At 39.6% G+C, this 25,566-nt stretch overlaps 1 protein-coding gene across 2 annotated transcripts in view; it reads left to right on the top strand.

The window, feature by feature from the left end:
- Positions 1–25,315, top strand: part of LOC126695014 (uncharacterized) — a 40,625-nt gene extending 15,310 nt beyond the window's left edge. The window contains exon 2 of one of the 2 annotated variants that reach the window (XM_050391609.1): positions 24,577–25,315. In XM_050391609.1, coding sequence (XP_050247566.1) covers positions 24,577–25,185 — 609 coding nt within the window. In that variant the 3' untranslated portion in view covers positions 25,186–25,315. The remainder of the gene's footprint in view (positions 1–24,576) is intronic. The other variant, XM_050391608.1, reaches the window with a different exon arrangement.
- The last annotated feature ends 251 nt before the right edge of the window (positions 25,316–25,566 follow it).

Below are 25,566 nucleotides of genomic sequence, written 5' to 3'. Positions count from 1 at the left end.
TTTACATCACATAGGTGGTTAGTTGCTATTGGTTCAAATTTGAACTTACCACTAAGATTACTTTTTTGACATAACAATAATAACCAGTAACAACCTGCTACTTAGAATTTAATTTGTTGTAAAAATGTTGTGAAAATATTATAAACATATCATTTCTCTTTATTTTAATGAGAGTCTGTTACATCACCCATTAACAAATAAAAGATCGGGATTAAATCTCACAACCACTTGCCATTGTGTATTTAAAATAAAAGGACATGTTCAGTGAAAAAAGTACTAGAGGTAAGCCAAACTCGTCCTATTTTATAGTCATTGTTTTACATGGAAATTAGAAATGTGGGAGTCAGAGATGTATTTTTAATAGACTGTCCTTCAATTTTGTTTTTACTTAAACCTAGAAATGTGGGGGTAATTATTGAGTACTTTTGGAGTGCCATAAATGCATACTCCCCCCTCTCACATAATTGTGGGTCACACTAATTAAATTTATGTTGAAACTCATAATTCATGTGAAAAGGAAGAGTACACATTTATGGTACTCCGGAGTATTCAATAATTTTTTGTATTTTTGAACCAATCAAATGTGGGAGAATTAGACAATCCTCATGGTGAACCACATCACTTATCCACAATTTCATTAAAAGAATCCCACTTGTTTAAAATGTTGAGTCAGTAATTAGTTTTTGTTAAAAAAAAATTTTTGACTTAATAATTTTAAACAGATAGGAGTTTTTTAGTAGAATGGTAGAATACATCACTTATCCAATGTCCACCATTTTTATTTTTTTGGTAAGACAATGTCCACCATTCGTACTTTATAATTTCTCCAAATGTAGATTCCAAAATTATAACTTTGCAATGAACACGTTGTTTCACTGAAACCTAATCACAACACTACAATAGTTTTGGGAATATTTCTGATGCGGTAGCTGTAAGGCTTGTAACCATCATGAATGGAACTGCGCCTTCCGTAACTCATACAAAATTATTTAATAGCACACATGGTACAACACATTCAATCAAATCAACTTTAGCACTTACATCGATTAACACATGATGAGGTGCAAACTCGTCAGTTACAGTAGGCAGATGGAACTCCCCGTTAGCACCTGGTTCTCTTCAAGAAAGGTGGTCACCGGTGTGGTGCCTGCCACAACGTCTCCGATGTCAAAAATAGAACAATCAAACTGTTCATAGAACTAGAAAGTAAGAAGTATATTTTCAGAATCTTAGTATCGTACCTTATGCTGCAAATGTGAGAGTTTTATATTTGTGAGCCTGACTGCTAGCCGTTGGAGTGTAAATGCCCTTCTTTCATAACACCTCAAGCCCAATTATGGGACTTTTATTAGTCTCCAACGGTCTGCTTTGCTGGTTTCGTAACTGCCCAGATTACTTGTTGGCACCATTGAATGACCTTCCTTTCCTCGTCGTTGATGGCTTGTTCGTCATCAGGGGGTAACCTCGTCATCACGTTGACCTCGTCAAGGTAACGTGTTCTCGTCAATCCCATCAATTGCCCCCCAGGTTCTGTGATCGTCAGTGACGTGTCATGAGGGCCACAGAAGGTGAAAAGTTTCTTTCATTGAGTTGTTTGTGACGCTTGGGGTTTCGTTTCAAATTTAATGAGGGATGGCGGCGCGGTATGGAACGTGGCCACGTGGCATATGCTGATTGAGGGTATTAATGGCATGACCCTTGGATTTCCCGCTGCTTTTCAGTTTCCTTGGGTTTTTGGGTTCAAAAAACTTTTCCTTTCTTTCACTCTGGTTTTTCTTTCCCTTCCTACTCCGAACATTTGTCCCTTTTGTTTCGTTTCTGCCATCATTCCGTTCTCATTCCGGTGACTTCGACCTTGCTCCGGCGACAAATTTCTCCGGCCTTGACTGTTCCTCTTTTCAAGGTACGCTATTCTTTCGATTTCTCAGATTTTTTCCTTCATGAACTTCTTTATAAATTCCTAATTTTCCCTTTGTCTTTTATTTTTGTTGTTTTTGTGGTTGGGCGTTTAGGATTGGGTATCCCTTTTCATGGTTAATTCCTCTGAGGTTTGGGAAGCTTGCCCCTCAGTTTCTTTCTTTTTTGCTCGCTTAGGGGCGGCTTTGGGTGTTTATGAGGATTTTTTCCTTTGATTGGGGATTATCTCTTTGAAGGTAGTGGTTTGAGTGTGGTTTTAGGGGAGCTATCTCCGATTTTGGGTCGGTCATTGGCTTGGTTTGAGAGAGAGGCGAAGGGGATGTCTGAGGTGAGATCCAGTGAGTTAGATACTAGGTTGTCGTCTAGCGGCGGCCCGGTCGAGGGTGATACAGCCGTTTCTACCCCTCGTCAGGTTAGGGCTTTTTACGCTCTCAACGAAGAGTGTGGGCTGGACGCTGATACAGTGGCCAGGTTTAAGGATAGGTTTCAATTCCCTGAACGGGTTCGTGTTCGTTAGCCTGGTCCTGATGATCGGGCTTGTCATTTCTTTCCTGGTGAAGTGTGTTTCTACGAGGCTGCTTTCACCTCAGGACTTAGGTTACCCGTCCATCCTTTTGTGATGGAGCTCCTGGATTACTTTGGCATTGCCCCCGGGCAGCTTATGCCTAACTCCTGGAGGATAGTTATTAATTGTATGGAAATCTGGCTAGCAGCCAATGAGGACATGATCAAAGTAAGTGAGCTCGTCCATATCTACCGTTTGAAGGAATCAAAGGAGTATGGGTAATATGAACTAGTTCCTTGGATGAGGGGGACTAGAATCATTAAGGGTTTAGCCTCGTCATTCAGGTACTGGAAGTCACGTTTCATTTTCGTGTCCGGGGATGACTTTGAGACCCCTTCTAGCGAGGCTTGGGGTGATATCCCAAGGTTGCTTCGTCGGTGGGGAACCCCAAACTTAGGTGCGTCCATGTTTCTTCTTGTCTGTTTATTTTTGTATTGCATGTTTGGTCGTCACTGACCACTTGCTCATTTTCTCTTGCAGTTAAGAAACGCCCAAAGTTGAAGAGCAAATACCGGGGTCGTGTCCAGAAGGCGACTGAATACGCGAAGACAATTGAGAGCTGGGACGATCTTCTTGATCCGCGAACACTCTCTTTCTATTGTTTAGGCCCGGATCCGTCTCCTTACGTTCTGCGCAGTATTACCATCGAAGAGAAGAAGAGTAAGTGTTTGCTTCGTCAGTACTGTCCTTTACCTGCATACTTTGGATTTCTTAGTTTTTTTTTTTATTTTTTTTATTTATTTTTTATTTTTAGAGATGACGACCAAGTTTAATAAGGACATGTACGCCAAGATGAGGGCCAAGAAGGATGAACCCTTGTCCAATCTTGGCAAGAAGGTAATTCACGTTACGGGGAAGGGACCATCTGTCGTCCCCCCTGCGGATGCCACTCCCATCGTCTCAGGAGTTGAAGGCGCTAGGGTGGCTTCCCCAGCTACCTCAGTTGAGGAGATCCCTACCCCGTCGTCGAAGAGGCCGAGATTGTCTGCCAAGGACAAAGAGAAGGAAAGGGTTGGTTCGTCCATCTTTGACGATGAGGGAGCGGCTGTGGAGCGGGCACATAACATTGTGAGGGCTGAGGACCTTAGGGTCTTTTCTGGAGTGCCTGTCAACGTGGTTGCAGGTCAGCACGTCCATAAAATTGTACAGGTAAGGTCGTCCACACGTTTTCCTTGGTTTCCTCTTATATCAATCTTCCCTTTCCTTTTTTTTTTTTTTTTACTGACGCACTTATCTTCCTTCGTCAGGTGTTGGGTGAGAGCCTTCACCTTGCCTCTGAGTATCTTACTCAAGAGGCCAAGGTGGCTTCTTTGACGTCTAGGATGGAGGCTCTGGAAAAGGAGAATTCCGCACTAAAAAAGGACCTCATTAAGTCCATGGACGGGGCTGCAACCTTGAAGGAGCAAGTCAAGGCTTTGAACTCTGATCTTAGGGTTGAACGTCAGCTGAATTTGGAGAAGGACGACCAGCTTCAGGCGGCGAAGGAAAAACTGAAGACGATTGCGGCTAGGTCCATCGAGGCTTTTCAGCAAATTGAGTAGTATTCCACAGTACTCTTCAGTTGGTACTTCAAGGGCTTCGAACTTCTTCATAGATACCTCGTCAAGCACCCTACAGGGGTTGATCTGCCGAATTTGGATTTGGAAGCGGTGGATCAAGAGATGGCTGACGAGGTTGCCCAATCCTCTGTGCCTGAAGGTGATGCTCCTAATGACGACGTCCCTAATGCTGAGAATGCTTCTGCTGCTAACGACCCGGTTACTGACGCTCCAGACGCCCGAGCCTAATCCTTAGAAAAAATTTATCACTTATATTTGCCCATTATGTTTTAGCCCCTTTTTTGGAGATGTACATATATTTTTTGTTTTTATTTTAATTTTCAGAACAATATCTTTTGGCCCTGTTAAGAGAACAAGGATAATTGCCCTGTGTTTTTGGGCTTTTCTATGATTTAATGTTTATCTGCTTTTATGGTTACACTACTGTCTGTGTTTGTGCACATGTGCGTGATTTAGCATAAACTTCTTAGCGTACCTTGTATTTAGTTGGTACTTAGTGCCAATTCCTTGTGATTTGCTCGTCATTCTTTATCCTTGTTGTGGATTTCTATCTTTCTTCCTTTTCTTTTTGTTCTTTTCCTTGCAGGTTCGCCAGTGCCCTTAGTTCGTTCAGTGGGACTTTGCCATTCGCGTAGGCCTTAGGATTATGTTTATATCTCCAGCACATCTCGTGTGCCTTCGTCAGTGATTTACATCCGTCTCGGCGGAATCTTATCACTTGGCCACTTTTTTTTTTTTTAATGGTGACTTACATCCCATTAAGGAATCTCGTCACTTAGGGCTTCGTCAGTGATTTACATCCGTCTTGGCGGAATCTTATCACTTAGCCCTTTTTTTTTATGGTGACTTACATCCCATTAAGGAATCTCGTCACTTAGGGCTTCGTCAGTGATTTACATTCATCTTGGCGGAATCTTATCACTTAGCCTTTTTTTTTTTTTCTATGGTGACTTACATCCCATTAAGGAATCTCGTCACTTAGGGCTTCGTCAGTGATTTACATCCGTCTTGGCGGAATCTTATCACTTAGTCTTTTTTTTTTTATGGTGACTTACATCCCATTAAGGAATCTCGTCACTTAGGGCTTCGTCAGTGATTTACATCCGTCTTAGCAGAATCTTATCACTTAGCCTTTTTCTCATATTCGTTGGTGTTGTCGTCGGTGACATACACTCGTCAAGGTGGACTCTTGTTAGTTTGACTTACAATTGACTGGACCTGTCTGCATAAAGACATCAAAGGATAAGAAATTTTTATTGAATTCGGGAGCAATTGCCTTTGTCTATTACATTTACTAGTGGTACTTTTTTAAATGCTCAATATTCCATGGTCGAGGAAGCCTTTGTCCGTCCATGGTTTCCAGGTGATAACTTCCTTGTCTCGAGTAGTGAATGACTCGGTAGGGACCTTCCCACGTAGGACCCAGCTTTCCCTAGGTAGGGTCTTTAGTTGCCATGGTGGTCCTGCGTAGGACGAGATCACCTATGTCCAAGCGCCTCAGTTTGACCCTTTTGTCATAGTATTCGGCCATCTTTCTTTGATACTTCGTCATCTTGCTGGATGCGTTGTCTCTTACTTCGTCCAGACAATCCAGGTTGAGTCGCAGTTCGCCGTCATTGATCTCTTCGCTGAACGTTCCACGCCTGATGCTCGTGACCTCTACTTCGACTGGGATTACTGCTTCTGTGCCATAGGTGAGCCTGAAGGGGGTTTCTCCTGTTGGGGTTCTGGCGGTGGTTCTGTAAGCCCACAAGACATTTGGTAGTTCTTCTGGCCAGGCACCTTTCGCATCGTCCAATCTGGTCTTGATAATCTTGAGCAGTGTCCGGTTCGTCACTTCCGTCTGCCCGTTTGCCTGAGGATGCCCTGGGGATGAGAGCTGATTCTTGATCCCAAGGTTTGAGCAGAATTCCCTGAAGCCTTGACTGTCGAACTGCCTTCCATTGTCTGATATGATCGTCGAGGGAATCCCGAACCTACAGATTATGTTCTTCCACACAAAGTTTTGGATCCGAGCCTCAGTGATCGCTGCTAGGGCTTCTGCTTCAACCCATTTTGTGAAATAGTCAATAGCAACAAGAAGGAATTTTACCTGACCTTTACCTTGGGGCAGAGGATCGACGATATCGATTCCCCATTGTGCAAATGGCCATGGGGAAGCTATGGTCGTCGTTTTCTCTGCTGGAAGCCGCTGCACATTCCCGTATCGCTGGCATTTGTCGCACCTCCTGACGATCTCAGCAGCGTCCACTTGCATGGTCAGCCAAAAATACCCTGCCCTTACCACTTTGCTTGCTAGGGATCTGGAGCCGGCATGGTCGCCACAAATTCCTCCGTGTACTTCCTCCAGGATGCATTTGGCCTCTTCCTCGTCGACGCACTTCAAGTAAGGCATAGAGAAGCCTCTCTTGTACAAGACGTCATTCAGGATCGTGAACCTGGCTGCCCTCTTCTTGATCTTTCTGGCTTCTTCAGTGTTTTGAGGTAGGTGCCCGTCCTGGAGGAAGGACATTATGGGCGTCATCCAGGTATCAGTGCTCTGGATGGTGAATGTTGCAACTTCCTCGATACTAGGGTGTTTCTAGACTTCCATCGCCAGGTCCGTGCTAGTCCCTTCTTCTTCTGATGACTCTAGCTTTGACACTTCGTCAGCCCCCATATTCTGACTTCTTGGGATTTGTATGAACTCCACTGTATCGAATTCCTGAGCTAGTTGTCTTGCCAACTTGAGGTACTTCTGCATCCTTTCGTCCTTTGCCTTGTATTCTCCCTTGATCTGTCCAATCACTAGCTTTGAATCACTTTGGATCAACAAATTTTTGGCACCAAGGGCTCTCCCAAGCCTCAGTCCCGTCAGTACTCCTTCGTATTCAGCTTCGTTGTTGGTGGCTGGGAACTTTAGTTGGACCCCATATTTCAGCACTTCTCCGTCGGGGGTGGTTATGATGACCCCTACTCCCCCCTTCTTTTGGGCTGATGAACCATTAGTCTGTATTATCAATTTATTTGTTTTGTAGGTAATCCTGTCTTCGTCAGGGAGTGTGAATTCTGTGATGAAGTCCGCCAGAGCTTGTGCCTTGATCGCTGTTCTTGGATGGTACTCGATGTCAAATTGACTAAGTTCAATTGCCCACTGGACCATTCTCCCTGCTGCTTCTGGCTTGTTCATTGACTTCTTGATTGGTTGGTCCGTCATTACGAGAATAGGATTTGACTGGAAATATTGCCTGAGCTTGCGCGAGGCCATTATTAGTGCAAATGCAATCTTTTCGATCCTTGGGTATCTGGACTCAGCTCCTTAGAAAGCTTGGCTGACGTAGTAAACCGGGAGTTGCTTCTTGCCTTCTTCTCTAATCAAAGCTGCACTTACTGCCGAGGCTGACACTGCCAGGTATAAGTATAAGTTTTCTCCTTCTTTGGACGGGCTTAGGAGAGGTGGGCTGCTCAGGTAGTGCTTTAGCTCTTGGAACACTGCCTCGCACTCGTCGGTCCAAGCAAAAGCCTGCTTCAAGGTTTTGAAAAAGGGGAGGCATTTGTCTGTAGCCCTAGAGACGAACCTGTTTAAAGCCGCTATCCTTCCTGTGAGTTTTTGAACATCCTTGACGGTTTTGGGTGAGGCCATGTCGATGATAGCTCGCACTTTCTCTGGGTTTGCTTCTATTCCTTTCTGGGACACTATGAATCCCAGGAACTTCCCCGAGGCTACCCCAAAAATGCACTTACTTGGATTCAACCTCATTTGGTGTTTTTTGAGGGTTGCAAAAGTTTCCTTCAAGTCGTCCAGATGTGCAAGCTCTTCCTTGCTCTTGACGAGCATATCGTCCATGTACACTTTCATGTTTTTGCCAATTTGCTGGCTGAACATTTTGTTCACGAGCCTCTGATACGTAGCTCCAGCATTTTTTAACCCAAAAGGCATTACCTTGTAGCAGTAGAGTCCTTGACTTGTGATGAAGGCGGTCTTCTCCTGGTCTTCCTCAGCCATTTTTATCTGGTTATACCTCGAAAAGGCGTCCATAAACGTCAGCAACTTATGCCCGACTGTGGAGTCCACGAGCTGGTCTATTCTTGGTAGAGGGAAGCTGTCCTTTGGGCATGCCTTGTTCAGGTCGGTGAAGTCTATGCACATCCTCCATTTTCTGTTTGCTTTCTTGACCAGGACAACATTGGCGAGCCATTCAGGATAATACACTTCCCGGATGAATCCAGCTGTCAAGAGCTTGTTAACTTCCTCTACAACTGCTTGATCCTGTTCTGGAGCGAAGGTTCTCCGTTGTTGTTGGACGGGCTTCCGTTCTGGGTCCACATTCAGCCGGTGCTGGATGACTTCTGGAGATATGCCCGGCATGTCCTCGTGACTCCATGCAAAGACATCTAGATTTTCCTTGAGGAACCTTATGAGTCTTGTCCTCATCTCGGGGCTCAGCGTCGTCCCTATCTTGGTCGTCCTGTTCGCATTCCCTTCTATCAATTCCACTGTTTCCAGGGCCTCTATCTCGTCTTCCTCTTTCTCTTCAATCGTCCATGTGTGGTTCTCCCTTCCAGCCAGGACAGCGTGATAGCATTCTCTTGCTAAGACCTGATCGCCTTTCACCTCCCCAACACCGTTACCTGTTGGGAATTTCACCTTCAAACAGTAGGTTGATGTCGCCGCCTTCCACTTGTTGAGGGTGGGCCTCCCAATGATGACATTGTAGGATGAGGGACAATCTACTACCAGGAAGTCTACTTGTTTGGTCAACTGTACTGGATAGGTCCCTGCTGTCACCGTCAACGTTACTATGCCCCTGGGGTAAACCCTGTCTCCACTGAAACTGACGAGGGGAGAGTCAAAAGGGCGAAGCCTTTTTGGGTCTAATCTCAGTTGCTGGAAGGTTAGGAAGTAGATGATGTCCGCGGAGCTTCTGTTATCAATGAGGATCCTTTTGGTATTGAACCCTTCTATATTCAGCATTATAACCAGGAGATCATTGTGGGGCTGCTTCACTCCTATGGCGTCTCCTTCACTAAAAGACATATCCTGGTATGTTCGTCTGTGCTTGGACGGAGGCATGGCGTGGACGCTGTTCACCTGTCTATGGTATGCCTTTTTGAGTGATCTAAACGATCCTCCTGAGAATGGTCCCCCTGTGATCGTGTTTATCTCCCCGATCACCTTGCATGGAGGCTGGGACGTATGGTCGTCATCTCGCAAGAAGACTTCATGCTGGATTTTACTGTCGTCCCTGAACTTGCTATATTCTCCTTTCTTTACATATTTTTGTAATTTCCCTTTCCGTATTAACTCTTCTATTTGCTCCTTTAGATCTCTGCAATCCTCTGTGAGGTGGCCATGGTCTTTGTGGAACCGGTAATACTTGTTCTTGTCATGGACATTGGGTAATGAGTGTAATGGCCTGGGCCATTTGAGATAGTGCTCGTCCTTGATCTGCGTGAAAATCTTGTCAACAGGCATAACTAAGGGAGTAAATCTTACCGTCCGAGGATTTTTATCGTCCTTCCTCCTATTCCCGTCATTGTTCCGACGGTCCGATTGATCTCTTTTCTGCCCTCTACGGTCGTCTTCCCTCTTGGCCTTGTCTCCTGGCCTCTCTGTATCTTTTATGGCAGCTAGGGCATCTTCCGCATTCATGTACTTTTGTGCCTTCAAGAGCATCTCCGCCATCGTCTTTGGGGGGTTCTTTGCCAAAGAGGCCACGAGGTCTCTGGATCTCAACCCTGCTTTGAAGGTCGTCAGCTGCACCTTGTCATCAGTTTCGTCTACCTCCAGAGTTTCCCGGGTGAATCGTTTGACATATGACCTCAGAGTCTCCTTTTCTCCTTGTCTTATGGTGAGTAAGTAGTCTACTGGCCTCCTTAGGCGTTGCCCCCCTATAAAGTGGTGCAAGAAGGCGCTACTCAGCTGATCGAAGTTGTCTATGGACGAGTGTGGCAACTTAGTAAACCATTCTCTTGCCGCTCCCTTGAGAGTTGTCGGGAAGGAACGGCACAGTATCTCGTCAGGTGGTTGTTGAAGTCCCAGAGTCGTCTTGAAGGTATTAAGGTGATCCTGGGGGTCTTTTAGTCCGTCGAATGGCTCAAGCTGAGGTAAGCGAAATTTTGACGGCACAGGGCATTCGAGTACCGCAGTGGTGAAGGGTGAATCCGTACCCCTTACCATTTTGTCCACGCTTCGGTCCGTCTTCTCCTTAATGGCGCTCCTCAGCTCGTCCATTTCCTTCCTCATTTCTCGAAGGAGGTCCGAGTTCTGTTCGTCCGGAGTAGTTGGTCTCTGAGGGGTTCCTCTCCGTTGACTATCCCCTTCTTCCTCCACGTTACTCTTGGACCGGTTCTCTTCCTGTTGAGCTTGTTGAACCTGCTGGAGCCGTAGCTTCATTTCCTGGTTCTGTTTGGTGAGTTCTTCAATGGTGGCTGCAAGGGCCTGGACTTGCTGAGCCAAAGTTGCTGAATTTGGGTTGGGTTCCATCTGAATGTAGAGAGTTGACGAAGACTACGTTTCCAAATGTGAATTTGAGAAAATCGTCCCCACAGACGGCGCCAAACTGATGAGGTGCAAACTCGTCAGTTACAGTAGGCAGATGGAACTCCCCGTTAGCACCTGGTTCTCTTCAAGAAAGGTGGTCACCGGTGTGGTGCCTGCCACAACGTCTCCGATGCCAAAGTTAGAACAATCAAGCTGTTCACAGAACTAGAAAGTAAGAAGTATATTTTCAGAATCTTAGTATCGTACCTTATGTTGCAAATGTGAGAGTTTTATATCTGTGAGCCTGACTGCTAGCCGTTGGAGTGTAAATGCCCTTCTTTCATAACGCCTCAAGCCCAATTATGGGGCTTTTATTAGTCTCCAACGGTCTGCTTTGCTGGTTTCATAACTGCCCAGGTTACTTGCTGGCACCATTGAATGACCTTCCTTTCCTCGTCGTTGATGGCTTGTTCGTCATCAGGGGGTAACCTTGTCATCACGTTGACCTCGTCAAGGTAACGTGTTCTCGTCAAACCCATCAACACAAATAGTAAATCCACCGAAATCAGGTTAACGATTTATGAAACTTTTCGTAGAATCACAAAAATAAATTAAGAAAAACTTCAATATATATTGCATTACTTTTGTGATTATGTAAAAAAAAAAAAAAAAAAAAAAAAAAAAAAAAAAAAAAAAAACAAAAACGTAGATTTAACATGCAAGAACAATAGAAAGAAAAAAGAAAAAAAAGAAAAAAAATAAAATATTATTATTTGAACAATAAGGAATGCTAAAGTAATGAGTGCAAAAAAAAAAAAAAAAAAAAGTTTTAACAGTGGACATATTTGAAGAGTCACAATGATTATTATATGGTAAAAACTCAAAAGGCATAATAATTATTAAATAGATTGTTGACATAAACAAAAGAATGGGTCGACAAAACCCTCTCATAGGACGTATTTGCGGTTTATTAGTTTTGGTCAATTAGGCTTATTGTAATTGATGAGACGACTTTTGGTTGGATCAATTGCGTTATATACTGCGTAAATTGTATATTAAACAACAGGAGATAAGCTCTCACAAATATTTTTGCCATTAAGATGAGTCATATATATGCAAATCCTGGTATGAATTTGTATACCACTGCTTGGGATTTTGTTATCCCCACTAGGGGATTGCTTTTTGCATTGATCATTTACTTGCAGCAGTGGTTTGGTGGTCATGTGATTACTAATGCATAACTACATGACAAATCTTACACATAAAATGACGCCCCTATGTTATTGAGTACTCTTTGCCCCTTGCTAATAAGAGATAAAATGGAATCTGAAAGTTCATTTAGACCCCTTAAAACAGATTGTTTAATCTGATTTATTAACCAAGTGATTACTTAGGTTATTTTCAGATCTAAGTTAAACACAAATAAATTATATCATGCAAAGATGTGAAAAAGTAAATAACAATATGATATGATGATCGAGGAAAACCAATAAAACTAATCATTTCAAGGTAAAAACCTGGAGATGATTTGACTTAACTATCCTTAAGGTAAACCAAATCCACTATAAGAGAATTGAAGTTTTTACAAAAGATCTAACCCTAAATCTAATACTACCTCTAGTAGTAACTTATTGACACGACCACGTGCAAGCTCCGAATCCACGAACACCTTCTCTTCTTGAATTTACAACAACAAAAGCCGCCTTGCTTGTAAATTTGAGATCCCACTCAAAGGTTTCAAATCACCTTTTCTTGTTGATCTTGATACAACAACTATTTCTACCAATCCTTGATTGTAGTTCTTGCTCTGGCATATTCTTATGTAGTTAGAAGGTACAAAACCTCTCAAATCTCACAAAGAGTAACACACAAGTCTTCTTCAATACTCCAAAATGTGGTTAGGTTTTTTTCTTTTATATGTAGAGAAGTTTAAGTGAAACCCTAAACATTTTCGCGAGCTTGGGCCTGTTTAAAATTTTGCAGAAAAAACTGGACTTGCGATTTTCAATCGGTCGAGCCTAATTCTTGATTGGTCGAGAAAGGCAAAACCTCACTTTTCTTTTCTGCAAATAGCTAGACCTCAAAACTTGAATCACCCTTATTTAAGCATTGCCTAAACACCTAGACTAGACATGTTTTGATCTCGGTTTGCCAACACAATACAATGATGATTCTAAATATTTAATTCTAAATCTTTAGAACCTAACATAATCATTCCCATTAGTGACTTTTAACATATTTTGAGCATGTTATAAGTTTGTGATTTTTAGCAGTATGATGTTCAAACTTATAATTCTTGTAAAATTTCACTTTCTTAATGCATGTCCTATGTGATTCTAAACTAATGTTGTCTCTATATAGTTGGTTCTTTGTTTCAAATAAGGATTATATTCCATGAATCTTGGAAACTAAAATCAGTCGATCCATATATTTTTTCAATCATATATATATATTTGGTAGAAACGGGAAGTCTTATATAATTATAATAGAAGTTTATACAACAACATCATTATCCAACCTTCGGGCATATAGTCTAGTACTCCTGAGGCCGGCCAAATCCCTTACTAAAACAGTGGTATACAAAACCGGGTCAAGTATTGTAGATAGTCAAGAGATGCTGTTGGTGGTTTCCTCGTTTCGCTAGGGCAACCACGCAATTGTTTGCTTTACATATATATGGTGCACCTGAACCTTCTATGCCCACTCAATAAGGCTCCTGCAATCACATATTAAAGGAAACACATCAGGAGGGTAAGTAGAATTTTTGTTAGTTAACCAGGATAAAACTGTTACAGAATCAATCTCAAGCTGGATAAATTTGAACCCCAAGTCTGATGCCAACAAGAGGCCCTGCCTAACTACTCCAAACTCTGCCATATTATTAGTGGCTATACCCATATTTACAGAAAATCCTGATATCCATAACTAAGAGCTATCTAGTAGTAGGCCCCTTGCACCGGCCATCCCTGTGTTACCTATGGAATTACCATCCGTATTTAGCTTTACATAGGGTTCATTTGGTGCAGCCCATTTAATAATTCGTGGAGTCCTAACTTGAACCGGTTTAATAGAGTTGGCTAAGAAAAAAATATTTTGTAGCTGCTTGCATCGTTGTGTAGACTAGTCTATGCTTACCATACATACGTTTATTACTAGCTACTTGAACCGGTTCTTAAAAATACGTTTATTTCTAGCTAACCATAAATGCCAACATAGGAAGGGAAAATATATTTTCTATGCTGGTGCAGAATAACACTATAAGCGATAGCATTGCTCTATAGCCAAGCTTGTAAGGGTGTGTGAAAAAAAGAAAGTGGCAGGATACCCAAGGATTGACACCAAACCTCCTTAGCCTAGGGACAATCATGTAAGATATGAATTGTTGTTTCCGGATTGTTGCATTTAGGACATTGATCATTAATGTTTGGGCGAGAAGATGCTAAATACTGCCTTGTGGGAACCCGATTGTGTATGGCTTTCCAAAGGAATAGTTGGATCTTTTTGGGGCATTGAAATTTCCATAACGGTTTATCCAAAGGCACATGTTTTTGTTGGTATAAATTTTGATGCTGAACTAACCAAGCAAATACCATTATTATATGGCCATACAAAGGAAATTGGGAGCATAGAAAGCCTTGCCACCAGAATACCTCTAATAAGTTGCTCCATTTGTGTTGGGAGAGAAACTTGAAGAGAGTCTAAAGTCTAAGTATGATTATTTCGCAATGAGCTAACTAGGCGGTTTTCTTCGTTTTGCATTAGCGGTCCTTCAATGTGACTCCAGAGGGTGCCCTTAGGGATCTAGTGGTCATCCCACACCCTAATAGTTTGCTCGTCCCCTAAAATCCATTTCATACCATTCCGTAACCATTGCTTCCCTTCATACAGGGCTTTCCAAATATGGGACCCTTTAGGAGTTCTAGCACTATCAAATAGGTTCGTGTGTGGAATATATTTTTTAAAGCTTGGCCCTAGAGTAGATTGGGCTGATGATATAGTTTCCAGGTTTAGTTCATAAGAATTGCCCTATTCCTATATCAGATCAATTGTATTCCCAAACCCCCTATGTCTTTCAGAAGTGTTATAGTTTTCTAATTAATCGTATGACAGCTCTACTATTGATTCGTGTCTCCCCATAAGAATTGGCAACTGAATTTTTCTAATTGCTGGCTAACTTTTTGGTGAAGCAGAGTTGTTTGCATGGCATAGATGGGGATGGAAGTCGTTGAGATTTGACTAATGTGACACGGCCAGCCATTGAAAGATATTTGGCCCGCCATCCTTCAATTCTCTTTTGAATTTTGTCAACTAAATATTGGTATGCATAGACTGTTTGGTGGGTGGTGAAAATGGAGGTTCCTAAATATGTGCCTATATGCATCGTGGTAGGTATGTCAAATATTCCTGCAACCTGATCCTTTGTTCTTTGAGGGGTGTTAGGTGAAAACCATATTCGAGATTTGTGGGTACTAATGATTTGGCCCAAACAATGGCAAAACTTCTGTAAAATTATACTTCTGGCTGACCATTACCTAGGCTTTTGTGAATAGAAAAATATCATCCGCAAAAAATAAAAGGGAGATTCGAATTTGGCCCTTGAACCCTATAGGGTGGATCATTCTGTCCCAAACTGCTTTCTCCAACAGGATGGAGAGGCATTCCAAACACAGAATAAAAATATATGGGGATAGTGGGTCTCCCTGATGCACTTCCTTACTTGGGATCACTTCCAGAAGAGGAATCCTATTCCATTGTATATGGTAGTGGTTGCTGATATCATGTTCATAATGAGCGTGATCAGATTTGGCGGGACTTGAAAAAATTCAAAAGATTCCTTAATAAATTACCATTTTAGGTGATCATAGGGTTTATCAAGGACTAATTTTAAAGCTACATAACCATTTTTACCCCTTTTATGCATTAGCTTACGAATAATCTCCTGAACAAGAATAATATTATCACTCGTCTAACACCTCGGAACAAACCCTGCTTGACAAGGATTGATAATATTTGCCATATAGGGTTTGATACGCTGTAGGATAACTCGGGATTCCAAATTATATAGAGTATTACATAGACTAATCGGTCGAAATCGATTGATCATCTTTATGTGAGCCACTTTCGGGATAAGGACAAGATTGGTTATGCCCCAATTAGGCAGAATAGTTAACTTTTCAAAAATCTCTTGAATGTCTTGAATCACACTTGGCCTGAGAATGTGCCAATTCTTTTGGAAAAAAATTGCATGATACCCATTCGGCCTTGGGCCTTCAAGGGAGGAAGAGAGAGGACATTCCTAGAAATCACCTTCGGTTGGGGAATACTCAAGAGCCACCAGTAATGTTCTAAATAGGGTCTATTTTGACTATGTTGCTGGCCTAAATTGGCTTTTGGCCTTATTTGAAACGAAGTAGCTGTAAACAAAATTTTCAACGCGTCAATAATATGGGTGGTTAAAGCATCCCCAGAGAGCCGCCATCTTTGAGGGTCATAATACAAGACTGGCTGCAATGTTGTAAGGTTTTTAAATGAAAGTATTTTGTGTTAGCATCGCCATAATTTAGCCATATGATTCTAGATTTGAATTGCCAATATAAGTACTCTTGGTGCAAGGTGATGTTATATTCTTGGATAAGCTGTTGTTCCAGTGAGTACAGGAAACCTGAGGATTTTATAGTTAAAGCAACTTGGATACCACGAAACCTAGCTAAAAGTCGGTTCTTTCACTAGAATAAATTTCCAAAGTGGTTTTTATTCCAATCTATGATCCTACCTGTTAAGAAATCTAGGCGTTGTTGGAACTTGGAGAGGGAAGAGGAGGATGAAGGAATAGTTTCCGAGGACTTCCAGCTTGTTTCCACGAAGTTGGGGAAGGAAGGGTTTGTGAGCCACATTTGCTTGAACCTAAAAGGCTTTTGTGATTTGCATTCTAGTGAGTCAGTATTTAGCAAAATGGGATAATGATCAGATTTAATCCTGGGAAGATGATGTACTTCTATCTTAGGAAAACATAGTTTCCATTCCGCATTTCCTAAACCTGTTTCCAACTGATCTTTTATATTACAATGCCAAATCGGATTTTTATTTTTTTCAATCATAGTTACTGCGATGAGTGATAATACAACCCTTCTCAAGTTCTCATATTTTCCCTTTGGTCTCTAAGATGAATCAAGATTCTTTACCTTTCTCCTTTACACTAATTTGTATCACAGTGAGCAAAAGAACAATATAATGACTGTTTCAATTGTTCTTTTCTCCTTTACACTAATTTATATTATAGTGAACAAAAGAACAATATAATGATTGTTTCAATTGTTCTTTCCTGTGAAATTTATTTGCTTCTAAGATTAATCAAGATTCCCTAACTCTTTACCTTGCTCCTTTACACTCATTTATAATCTAGAAAGTACAAGCACTTTATTTGGGGTGTCATACCTTTGTTGTATTTGGGTCTTACTTGCCATGTCTTGTTATAATTTTTTAAAAATTACTTGTATCGCTAACTCATACCTGTATCCATACCAATACCCATACTCATGTTTGTGTTTGGGCTTCCTAGTTTATTATAAAGTGAAGAAAGGAACATACCATATCCATATCAATACCCATATCCGCCATGCCCTGGTATAATTTTTTAAAATTTGCTTGTACCACCAATTCATACCTGCTTCCGTTCCAATACTAATACCTGTGTTCGTGTTTGGGCTTTCTAGTTTATAATAAAGTGAAGAAAGGAACATTGTAATGATTCTTTCAATTGCTCTTTATTGGTCTATGGTGGCAATTTCCTCACCTTTAGAAATTGTCCCACTATTTTTTTCCCCTTCGCTTTCAGTTTCTTATTTTATTAACTAGTAAAGCTTACAAACGGCCTCACTATTCAAATATGTTTATAGCCATGACAATTCTTCTTTAGCCTAATGAGAGATTAACGCTCTGTTTGTTTCAATGTAAAATATTTGCAAAAGTAAAATATTTTACTTGTAAAATATTTGCGGGAAAATATTTTCATTTTACAGTGTTTGGCAGAGTATATGAAAATGTTGTGTAAAATATTTTCCAGTGTTTGGCACATCATAAAATGAAAATAAAAATGTTAAAAATTTAAAATTGTACTATGACATCACCACCAATGACTAAGGTTGAATCTACTTATACAAGTTCAAAATAATGAATAACATTGATTATGATTGTTTAAGGGATACTATGATAAATTTTACTGAGACATCACTGATGGTTAAAAAGGCTAATCTACTTATAGTACCACTTCTTTGAGTTTTAGTTGAAGCTTGTAAATCATCTTGTAAATCTCAGAATTGTTACAAAAGCCACTAGCTTTATATCTTATGGCAAACCCAAAATCAAGCAATCATCTAGTTTAACAACCGTGCCCAGAACAATGCAAAACCAATTGTATAATACATCTAGTTGCTAACAAAACATACAAACCCAAAGAATAAATGGAAGCAAATGTTTCTAATATAAATGCTTCCAAAAAAAAAAAATCCATTTGCCTAAATCAGTTGTACTCTAACCCCACGGATTACCAATCCATTTTTAGATTGAAAAATTCAAATAGGCACGCACATAGTATTAAGTAAAAATCAAAAACCAAAAACCCAGTAACAAGAAGCAAGCACAAAAGCCAAAATGAAAGAAAACCATTCGACACACATACATATATAATAATAATAATAATAATAATAATAATAATAATAATAATAATAATAAAAAATAGATAAAACCTAAGAAAAACCAGAGAAGGGTTAGAGATGAAGAAAAATGAAAATTAAAGGAGAAATCTAATCTAAAAGGGCAGAAAAGTACTTGGTTTTGCCAGCGATGGGCGGCGTCAGTAGAAGCTGGAGCTGGCTGATGGTGCCTTGGACCTTGGAGCTGGAGATTGGCGGGAGAGGGGACTGAAGGTGGCTGGGTTTTTTGGAGAGAAATATGAGAGGGTGGCTGGATTATTTTGGAGAGATATACAAGAGGGAGAGTTTTAGCTAGAAAGTGTGGGAGTGATAAGTATCGGGGTGTGAAAGATTGAGCAAATGTAAAATGTTTTTCCAAAATTTTAAGTGTAAAATATTTTACATAAATTTGCTTAGGTTTTTTTGGTTAACTAAAAATATTTTATTTTTGACCAAATATTTTACTGCAGAACAAACACAATAAAATTGGAAAATATTTTCCTGAAAATATTTTTTGTTGAAACAAAAAGATCATAAGAATAATAGCCCGCATAAATTTTGTTGGACAAAGAATTAATTATTGTTTTACCAGGTTTGATCTTTGATACGAACAGAAAGACACACACAAAGCCAGCTTACAATACATATGACATTTCCAACTTAGAACCTTTGCTCAGGTCTATCATCCAGTTGGATAGATTCATAGAATTCTGCCTAGGTCTATGAAATACAAGATTATTGAGTAGGTGCTAAGCTCAGCAACTCTTGAAATGCAAACGTGGGGAATAATAATTGTGCCCCCATGAATATTGTCTAAATATATGATTTTTACGGAGCCTTGTAGTTAATTGTTACCTCTGAATGTTTTACTGTTTAGGACTGTTACCTCAACTCAAAAATTGCTACAATAGAATAACTAAAAATTAGGTAATGGACCCTAATAATATGATAGCAAGATTCATCATTATATACCCAACTTCACGCTACAATTCTTCTAAAAAAAATCCATACTACAATGAAGGTAACGCATTGAGTATTTAAATTCTCAGTTCATGATTCTATAAATAAAATACATAAATAAAAATTTAAGTTCATTCCTATATAAAGAGCCTTTTAAACTTAAGCATTAGAGGCATTGAGAACCTTTAGGCCGCCACCACATTGGTCTCCTTTGACTCTCTTCTTTTATTAAATATCCACATCAATTGTGCAATGAACAACAGCTTCATTAATCCTTTTTATTTTTATTTTTTGATCCTTAAGATAAAAGCCTTTTTTTTTTCTTTCCATAAAATGCTTTTCATTTATACCACCTACAATCCACCATTCCCAACCAACTGCCCAATTAGTGAATTATCATGTCTATTCAATCTCACTACTCAGCCCTGAATTTAAAAAAATAAAAATAAATGAAGCTTCATAAATCATAACCTTTTCTCATTTTTCCATTTTTCCATATGTGTGTTAAAATACTTGGTATTCACCAAAAAAAAAAAAAAAAAAAAGTCCAAAACGAGCTTTTTTTTGGGCTCAATAGTGACCTTTAGACAAATCCGAATGAGCACTTGTTGTCTCCTCTTCCTCTCATACTATTTGCCTCCTTTAGAAAATTCATATTTTTAATGACATACCATCTAATATATTATTTTTTGAAATAATTAGCTAACAATTTTCAACTACTCTTCTTAATATTAAAAAAAAAAAATCAAATAAAAATTGAGCATCAACTTTTCAAATGTATTTGATAACAAATTAGGAGAGTAACCATTTGTGTCCATTGACTTTTCTATAAAAACATTATTTTGGAAATTTTCAAAATAAAGAATGAATAATAATATAATGCATTAATGTTGCTAGCTAAATAATGACACTTTTTTCTTCGGGCTAATTACACTGGTACCCTTGAACTTTATATCATTTTACAATTACCTTTTTAAAGTATGAGAACGCACACTTACCTTCTAAATTATACCAGTTTTACACTTAGCACCAAAATTATGAGAATGCACAAGGAAGAATTCCACTAGTGTTTCCCCCTCTTTTTTAATAGATTGAAGTTTATCAAAAAGAAAAAAAAAAAAAAATTATCTTTTATTTGTGGCTGAGTCCAAAAGCCATTTTAGATATATATCAATATTAGTTTCTTTATGGCCTTCTTCTCTCTTCCTGTATGTGTGTTAAAATACTTAGTATTAAAAAAAAAAAAAAAAAAAGTCCAAAACGAGCGTTTTTTTTGGGGCTCAATAGCGACCTTTAGACAAATCTGAATGTGCATTTGTTGTCTTCTCTTCCTCTCATACTATTTGCCTCCTTTAGAAAATTCATATTTTTAATGACATACCATCTAATATATTATTTTTTGAAATAACTAGCTAACAATTTTCAACTACTCTTCTTAATATTAAAAAAAAAAAAATCAAAAAAAAATTGAGTATCAACTTTTCAAATATATTTGATAACAAATTAGGAGAGTAACCATTTGTGTCCATTGACTTTTCTAAATAACAAACTGGGAAACTAGTTATTTGTGTCCATTGACTTTCTATATAAACATTATTTTGGAAATTTTCAAAATAAAGAATGAATAATATTATAATGCATTAATGCTGCTAGCTAAATAATGACACTTTTTCTTCGTGCTAATTACACTGGTATCCTTGAATTTTATATAATTTTACAATTACCTTTTAAATTATGAGAATACACATTTATCTTTTAAATTACACCATTTTTACACTTAGCACCTAAACTATAAGAATGCACACTTTACATTATTAAACTATACTCCTTTTATATACTTCTTTGAACTATAACTTATAAGATGGGGTGCAAAATGTTACACAAGTAAGAGTTTACCGGGGGGGGGGGGGGGGGGGGGGTATGTGTACTATTCCATTGGTAATATAAATGCTCGAAAACGTGTTAAAAACACAAGAGTTTGTTTAGACCCCCGATTAAAAATTACGGTTAGATTGTTTTTACTCTAACTTATCAAAGTGTGAAAATAAGAGTAAATGAAGCGCAATCAACCGATGCTACTCTAGTGCATAAACATGAATACCAAATAATAAAAGTAAAGTACAAGAGTAAGGGAAGAGAGATGCAAATACAAGATAACACAAGATAACACAACGATGTGTTATTGAAGAGAAAACCGAAGAATTCGGCGAAAAACCTCTCCACCGCCCTCCAAACGGTAAATCGATTCACTAGACAATAAGTTGGAATACACGAATAGTAAGAGACCCTCCAATCTTTATCTATCCAATGTACCTAAACCCTCCAAGCTCCTACTCCAATAAGGCTTCTCAGAATTGTGTCTTGTCTAACTTTTCGGATTTCGTAATACGCCCGATTGCATCCGCCAAGTTTCATCGGCTTTTTTTGGAAAATCCCCAAAGTTTCCGAAGCTCCAAAACACTCACTACACTCTGAAAAGGTGTGGGTTGCATTTGAGTACAAATCTCCTCTCAAGGTATGTCAATTGGAGAGGGAAGGAGAAGAGGCTAGAATGATTTCTCACTAAGGATGAGTAACTCTCTCTCTATAAGATGGGTGTGTGTGTGTGTTGTAGAAAGCCTATCTAGGGTTTTTCTCTCTAAATGACCTCTATTACTTTTGTGAGTAATGAGGGTATATATAGTATGAGTGAAGTGTAAGAAAGTTACACTTAAAAATCCTCAAGACAGAGAGTTTTGCGAGTATCTCGTGAGAAGGTCTTACCCGTGAGACACTTACAAAATCCTCCAAGCTAGCATGACTCTTCAGCTTCCAGCATGTGCTTCTCACGTAACTCTTTCGAGAGTTAGCTTCTAGCGAGACACTCGCGAAATCCACTGATTCTTCATTTTATGCATGATTCTTCACCAACTTAATACTAAACCCAATACAATAAAATCCCATAAAATAAAAGAAAATAAATTAAAGCAATTACAATACTTTTTGTTATGGAATAAAATTAACATAAAATATAGTTGTAAATCACAACTTTACATAATAATTTAGGAAACTAGGAAAGTAAGTAAATTCCCATAATTTAGAAAGCATGTGTTTCATGAGAAATAATTTAGGAAGGTGAGTGTGTAATTTTACGGTGTAGAGGCAGGTGTTAAGTGTGAATATTATGTGAAACATATCCTGACCCTGACCGGAGTGTGAACCAATAATTAGTCAAGAAAAAAAGGGTTTCGTTATAACTTATAAATGAGCATGTGTAGTCCAGTCTTCAAACACCAGTGTTGTCCTGTTCACCTTTCTTTTCTATACAAGAAAGAAACAATTACTGAGTCCATGAACTCCTTTGCAATGACCAACTCTTCACCAAAATGGCACTCACTGCCATGGTTTTTCATCCTTTTCTTTCTTTCCACCGTCTTCCCATTCTTCTCTGTCACTTCCTCTGCCTCTCAAGATATTTACGATGAACACTGTTCTTCAACCGTCGCTGACTCCAAACCCAATCAAGTTCCACTCCCAAAATTGCCACTTTCTCGAACACATAATGGTTACTACACTGGTGGTGATAAACTTCACAACCAACACTCGTATTCTTACTATCCCTCTTTCTCAAACTCCATTTCACTTCGCACCAGAGCTGTTCATGAAACTGATAACCCAGGCTTATTCAAGGTTGATCTGAGTTTGACATTTCAAGTCTCAAATATCTACTACCAAGATAGGCCTCGAAGAAATTCAGTAACTTTTAAACTACAAGGTTACTGGTCAGAACCAGAGGGGAACCTTTGTGCGGTTGGAACAGGTTTTACTTACTCCAAAGAAGATTATTTGCTCAAGCTTTCTGCTGTTCTTAAGCTCTCTAATCTCACAAAGTCAACTAATATTACTAGTTTGATTACTGGGACTTTAGAGAGTCTGAGTTCTGATAATAAAGATTCCTACTTTGATCCAATTTCCATGTTGTTGTTTCCTCAAATGAATTACAAGTACTCATATGTTTCTGATGATTCCAAAGATCGTTGTTCTGCTGGAAGTGATCATCTTCCAAAAGGCTTGTCACTAAGTTCTCTGCCAACACGCAGTTTCTGTTCAATAGTCGCAAGGGCAGTCAATCAATTCAGTTTGAAATATTCAGGGGGTTGCGTTTCTGCTAAGAATTGCAGCAATCCTTTGGATAAGAATATCGGATATGTGCCAAATCTTATGTCTTTGAGTGAAATTGAATGTTCTGAGGATAAAGAAAGGATGCGAGTCCTGGTGGAGTTTACTAACGGGAGCTATATTGATTATTACCGGCATTTCAGTCCCAACATGGCTCTGGTTGGGGAAGGATCATGGGATGAGAGCAAGAATCAGCTCTGTATTGTTGCTTGCCGATTTATGGGCATGGCTCAATCTTTTTCTGATGCTCATCTTGGTGATTGTTCAACCATGTTGAGCTTGAGGTTCCCTGCAGTCTGGTCAATCAGAGGTGTTAATAGCATTGTGGGACAACTTTGGAGCGAAAGGTCTGTGAATGAATCCGGTTATTTCGATAATATCATGTTTCAAAGTGGTAGCAATCATATGCAAGGCGGTGCCGCTGTGTCTAGTGTGAAGTATGAGTATTCCAAGATTGAGATAGCGAGGAAGTCATGCTCAAATCCTTCTAAAACCAAAGGGAAAGTATACCCAGATGCGTTTTCTAATGAAATGAGAATCGACATGTCAGTGAAAAATTCAAAAGGAGAAGTTGGTTGGGGTAACTCTGTTCCAATCTCTGTTGGTAATCAGCTCCATCAGTACTCAAGCTATATGGAGCCTGAAGAGCCAGCGAATTTCAACAGCAGTGGTCCAGTCAATACCAGCTACCACATAGGCCTCACAACGTACTCGAGTAACTCGACGAACTCTCCATTCAACACATCTTTAAAATTGCAAGAGAGCTTTGAGATCTTAGCTGAAGGGTTGTATGATGCTGAAACAGGAATCTTGTGTATGGTAGGGTGCAGAACTCACTCAAATGATTATTTGGATTGTGAGATTCTTGTCAATTTTGAGTTCCCTTCAACAAATAAAAGAAATTCAGGTCCTATCAAGGGAACCATTCAAAGCACACGGGAAAAATTTGATAATCTTTACTTTGAAGTTTTAAACTTGACTGCAAATGCTTATTACAGGGATCAAACCTCCATTCCGAGGATGGATGCAGAAATCATTATGGTACTTATCTCCACAACACTTTCATGTGTTTTTGTGGGACTCCAACTCTTTCATGTCAAAAGGCACTCTCATGTGCTTCCCTTCACCTCACTTGTCATGCTGTCCATTCTCACTTTGGGTTACATGATACCTCTTGTTCTCAACTTTGAAGCCTTGTTCCTGGGAAATTATAGTAAGCAAAGAATATTGCTTAACAGTGGTGGATGGATTGAAGCAAAGGAGGTAATTGTAAGGATGGTTGGAATGGTAGTTTTCTTGTTTCAATTCCGTCTTCTGCATAGAACATGGTCCGCAAGAAGGGGTGTAGGAAATCAGAAGGCTTTGTGGGTTGCTGAGAAGAGGGTTCTCTTTGTGGTTTTACCATTATGTGCAGCTGGGGCTTTAGTAGCTGTGATAGCCAACTGGGTGAATAATGAAAATACCTTAAGAACCAATGCACGTTCTTATTGGCGTGATTTAAAATCTTTTGCTAGTTTGGTCTTGGATGGGTTTCTTTTGCCTCAAATACTGCTCAACCTGTTTTTGAACACCAGAGAGAGAGCTCTCTCTTGTGCATTCTACATGGGGAACACTATAGTCAGATTACTACCTCATACATATGATCTTTACAGGGCTCACAATTATTTCCACCAGTATGATGGGTCATACATATATGCAAATCCTGGTGCAGATTTTTATTCCACTGCTTGGGATGTGGTTATCCCTCTTGGGGGTTTGGTTTTTGCATTGATCATTTTCTTGCAGCAGCGGTTTGGTGGTCGGTTCATCCTTCCTCGGAGGTTTAGAGAGTTGGAAGGGTATGAAAAGGTGCCTGTGGTTAGTGACGCATAATTTCCAGAGGAATCTTACATTCCCCCATCTATGGCTTTTTACATATATTGAGCATGTTGTATGTTTTGTAAGTTATCTGTATGATCTCTTTAGGTTATCTTCCTTGTAATTGAGTTTATGGCTCTGTCAATACCTGTCCTAGCTGATGTTATCTCTATTTGGTGGTGCTTTGTTTCATATATCTATAAGGATCAGATTCAGTATGACAATTAAAGAACCAAATATTTTGCAGTTTACTCTGCCTCTTTATCCTACTCCTTCACACGCATTTGTGATTCAATTAATTAGGACACTTCTGTATCAAAAAAAAAAAAAAAATTAATCAGGACACTTGACTTCGGTATGAAAAAACAACTTGCGTCCACCATCTAACAGGCTCTG

Source organism: Quercus robur, chromosome 8 (assembly GCF_932294415.1).
Source record: "Quercus robur chromosome 8, dhQueRobu3.1, whole genome shotgun sequence".
Lineage (NCBI taxonomy): Eukaryota > Viridiplantae > Streptophyta > Magnoliopsida > Fagales > Fagaceae > Quercus > Quercus robur.
Note: the sequence above shows the minus strand (reverse complement) of the source record. Positions and strands in the feature narration are given on the sequence as shown.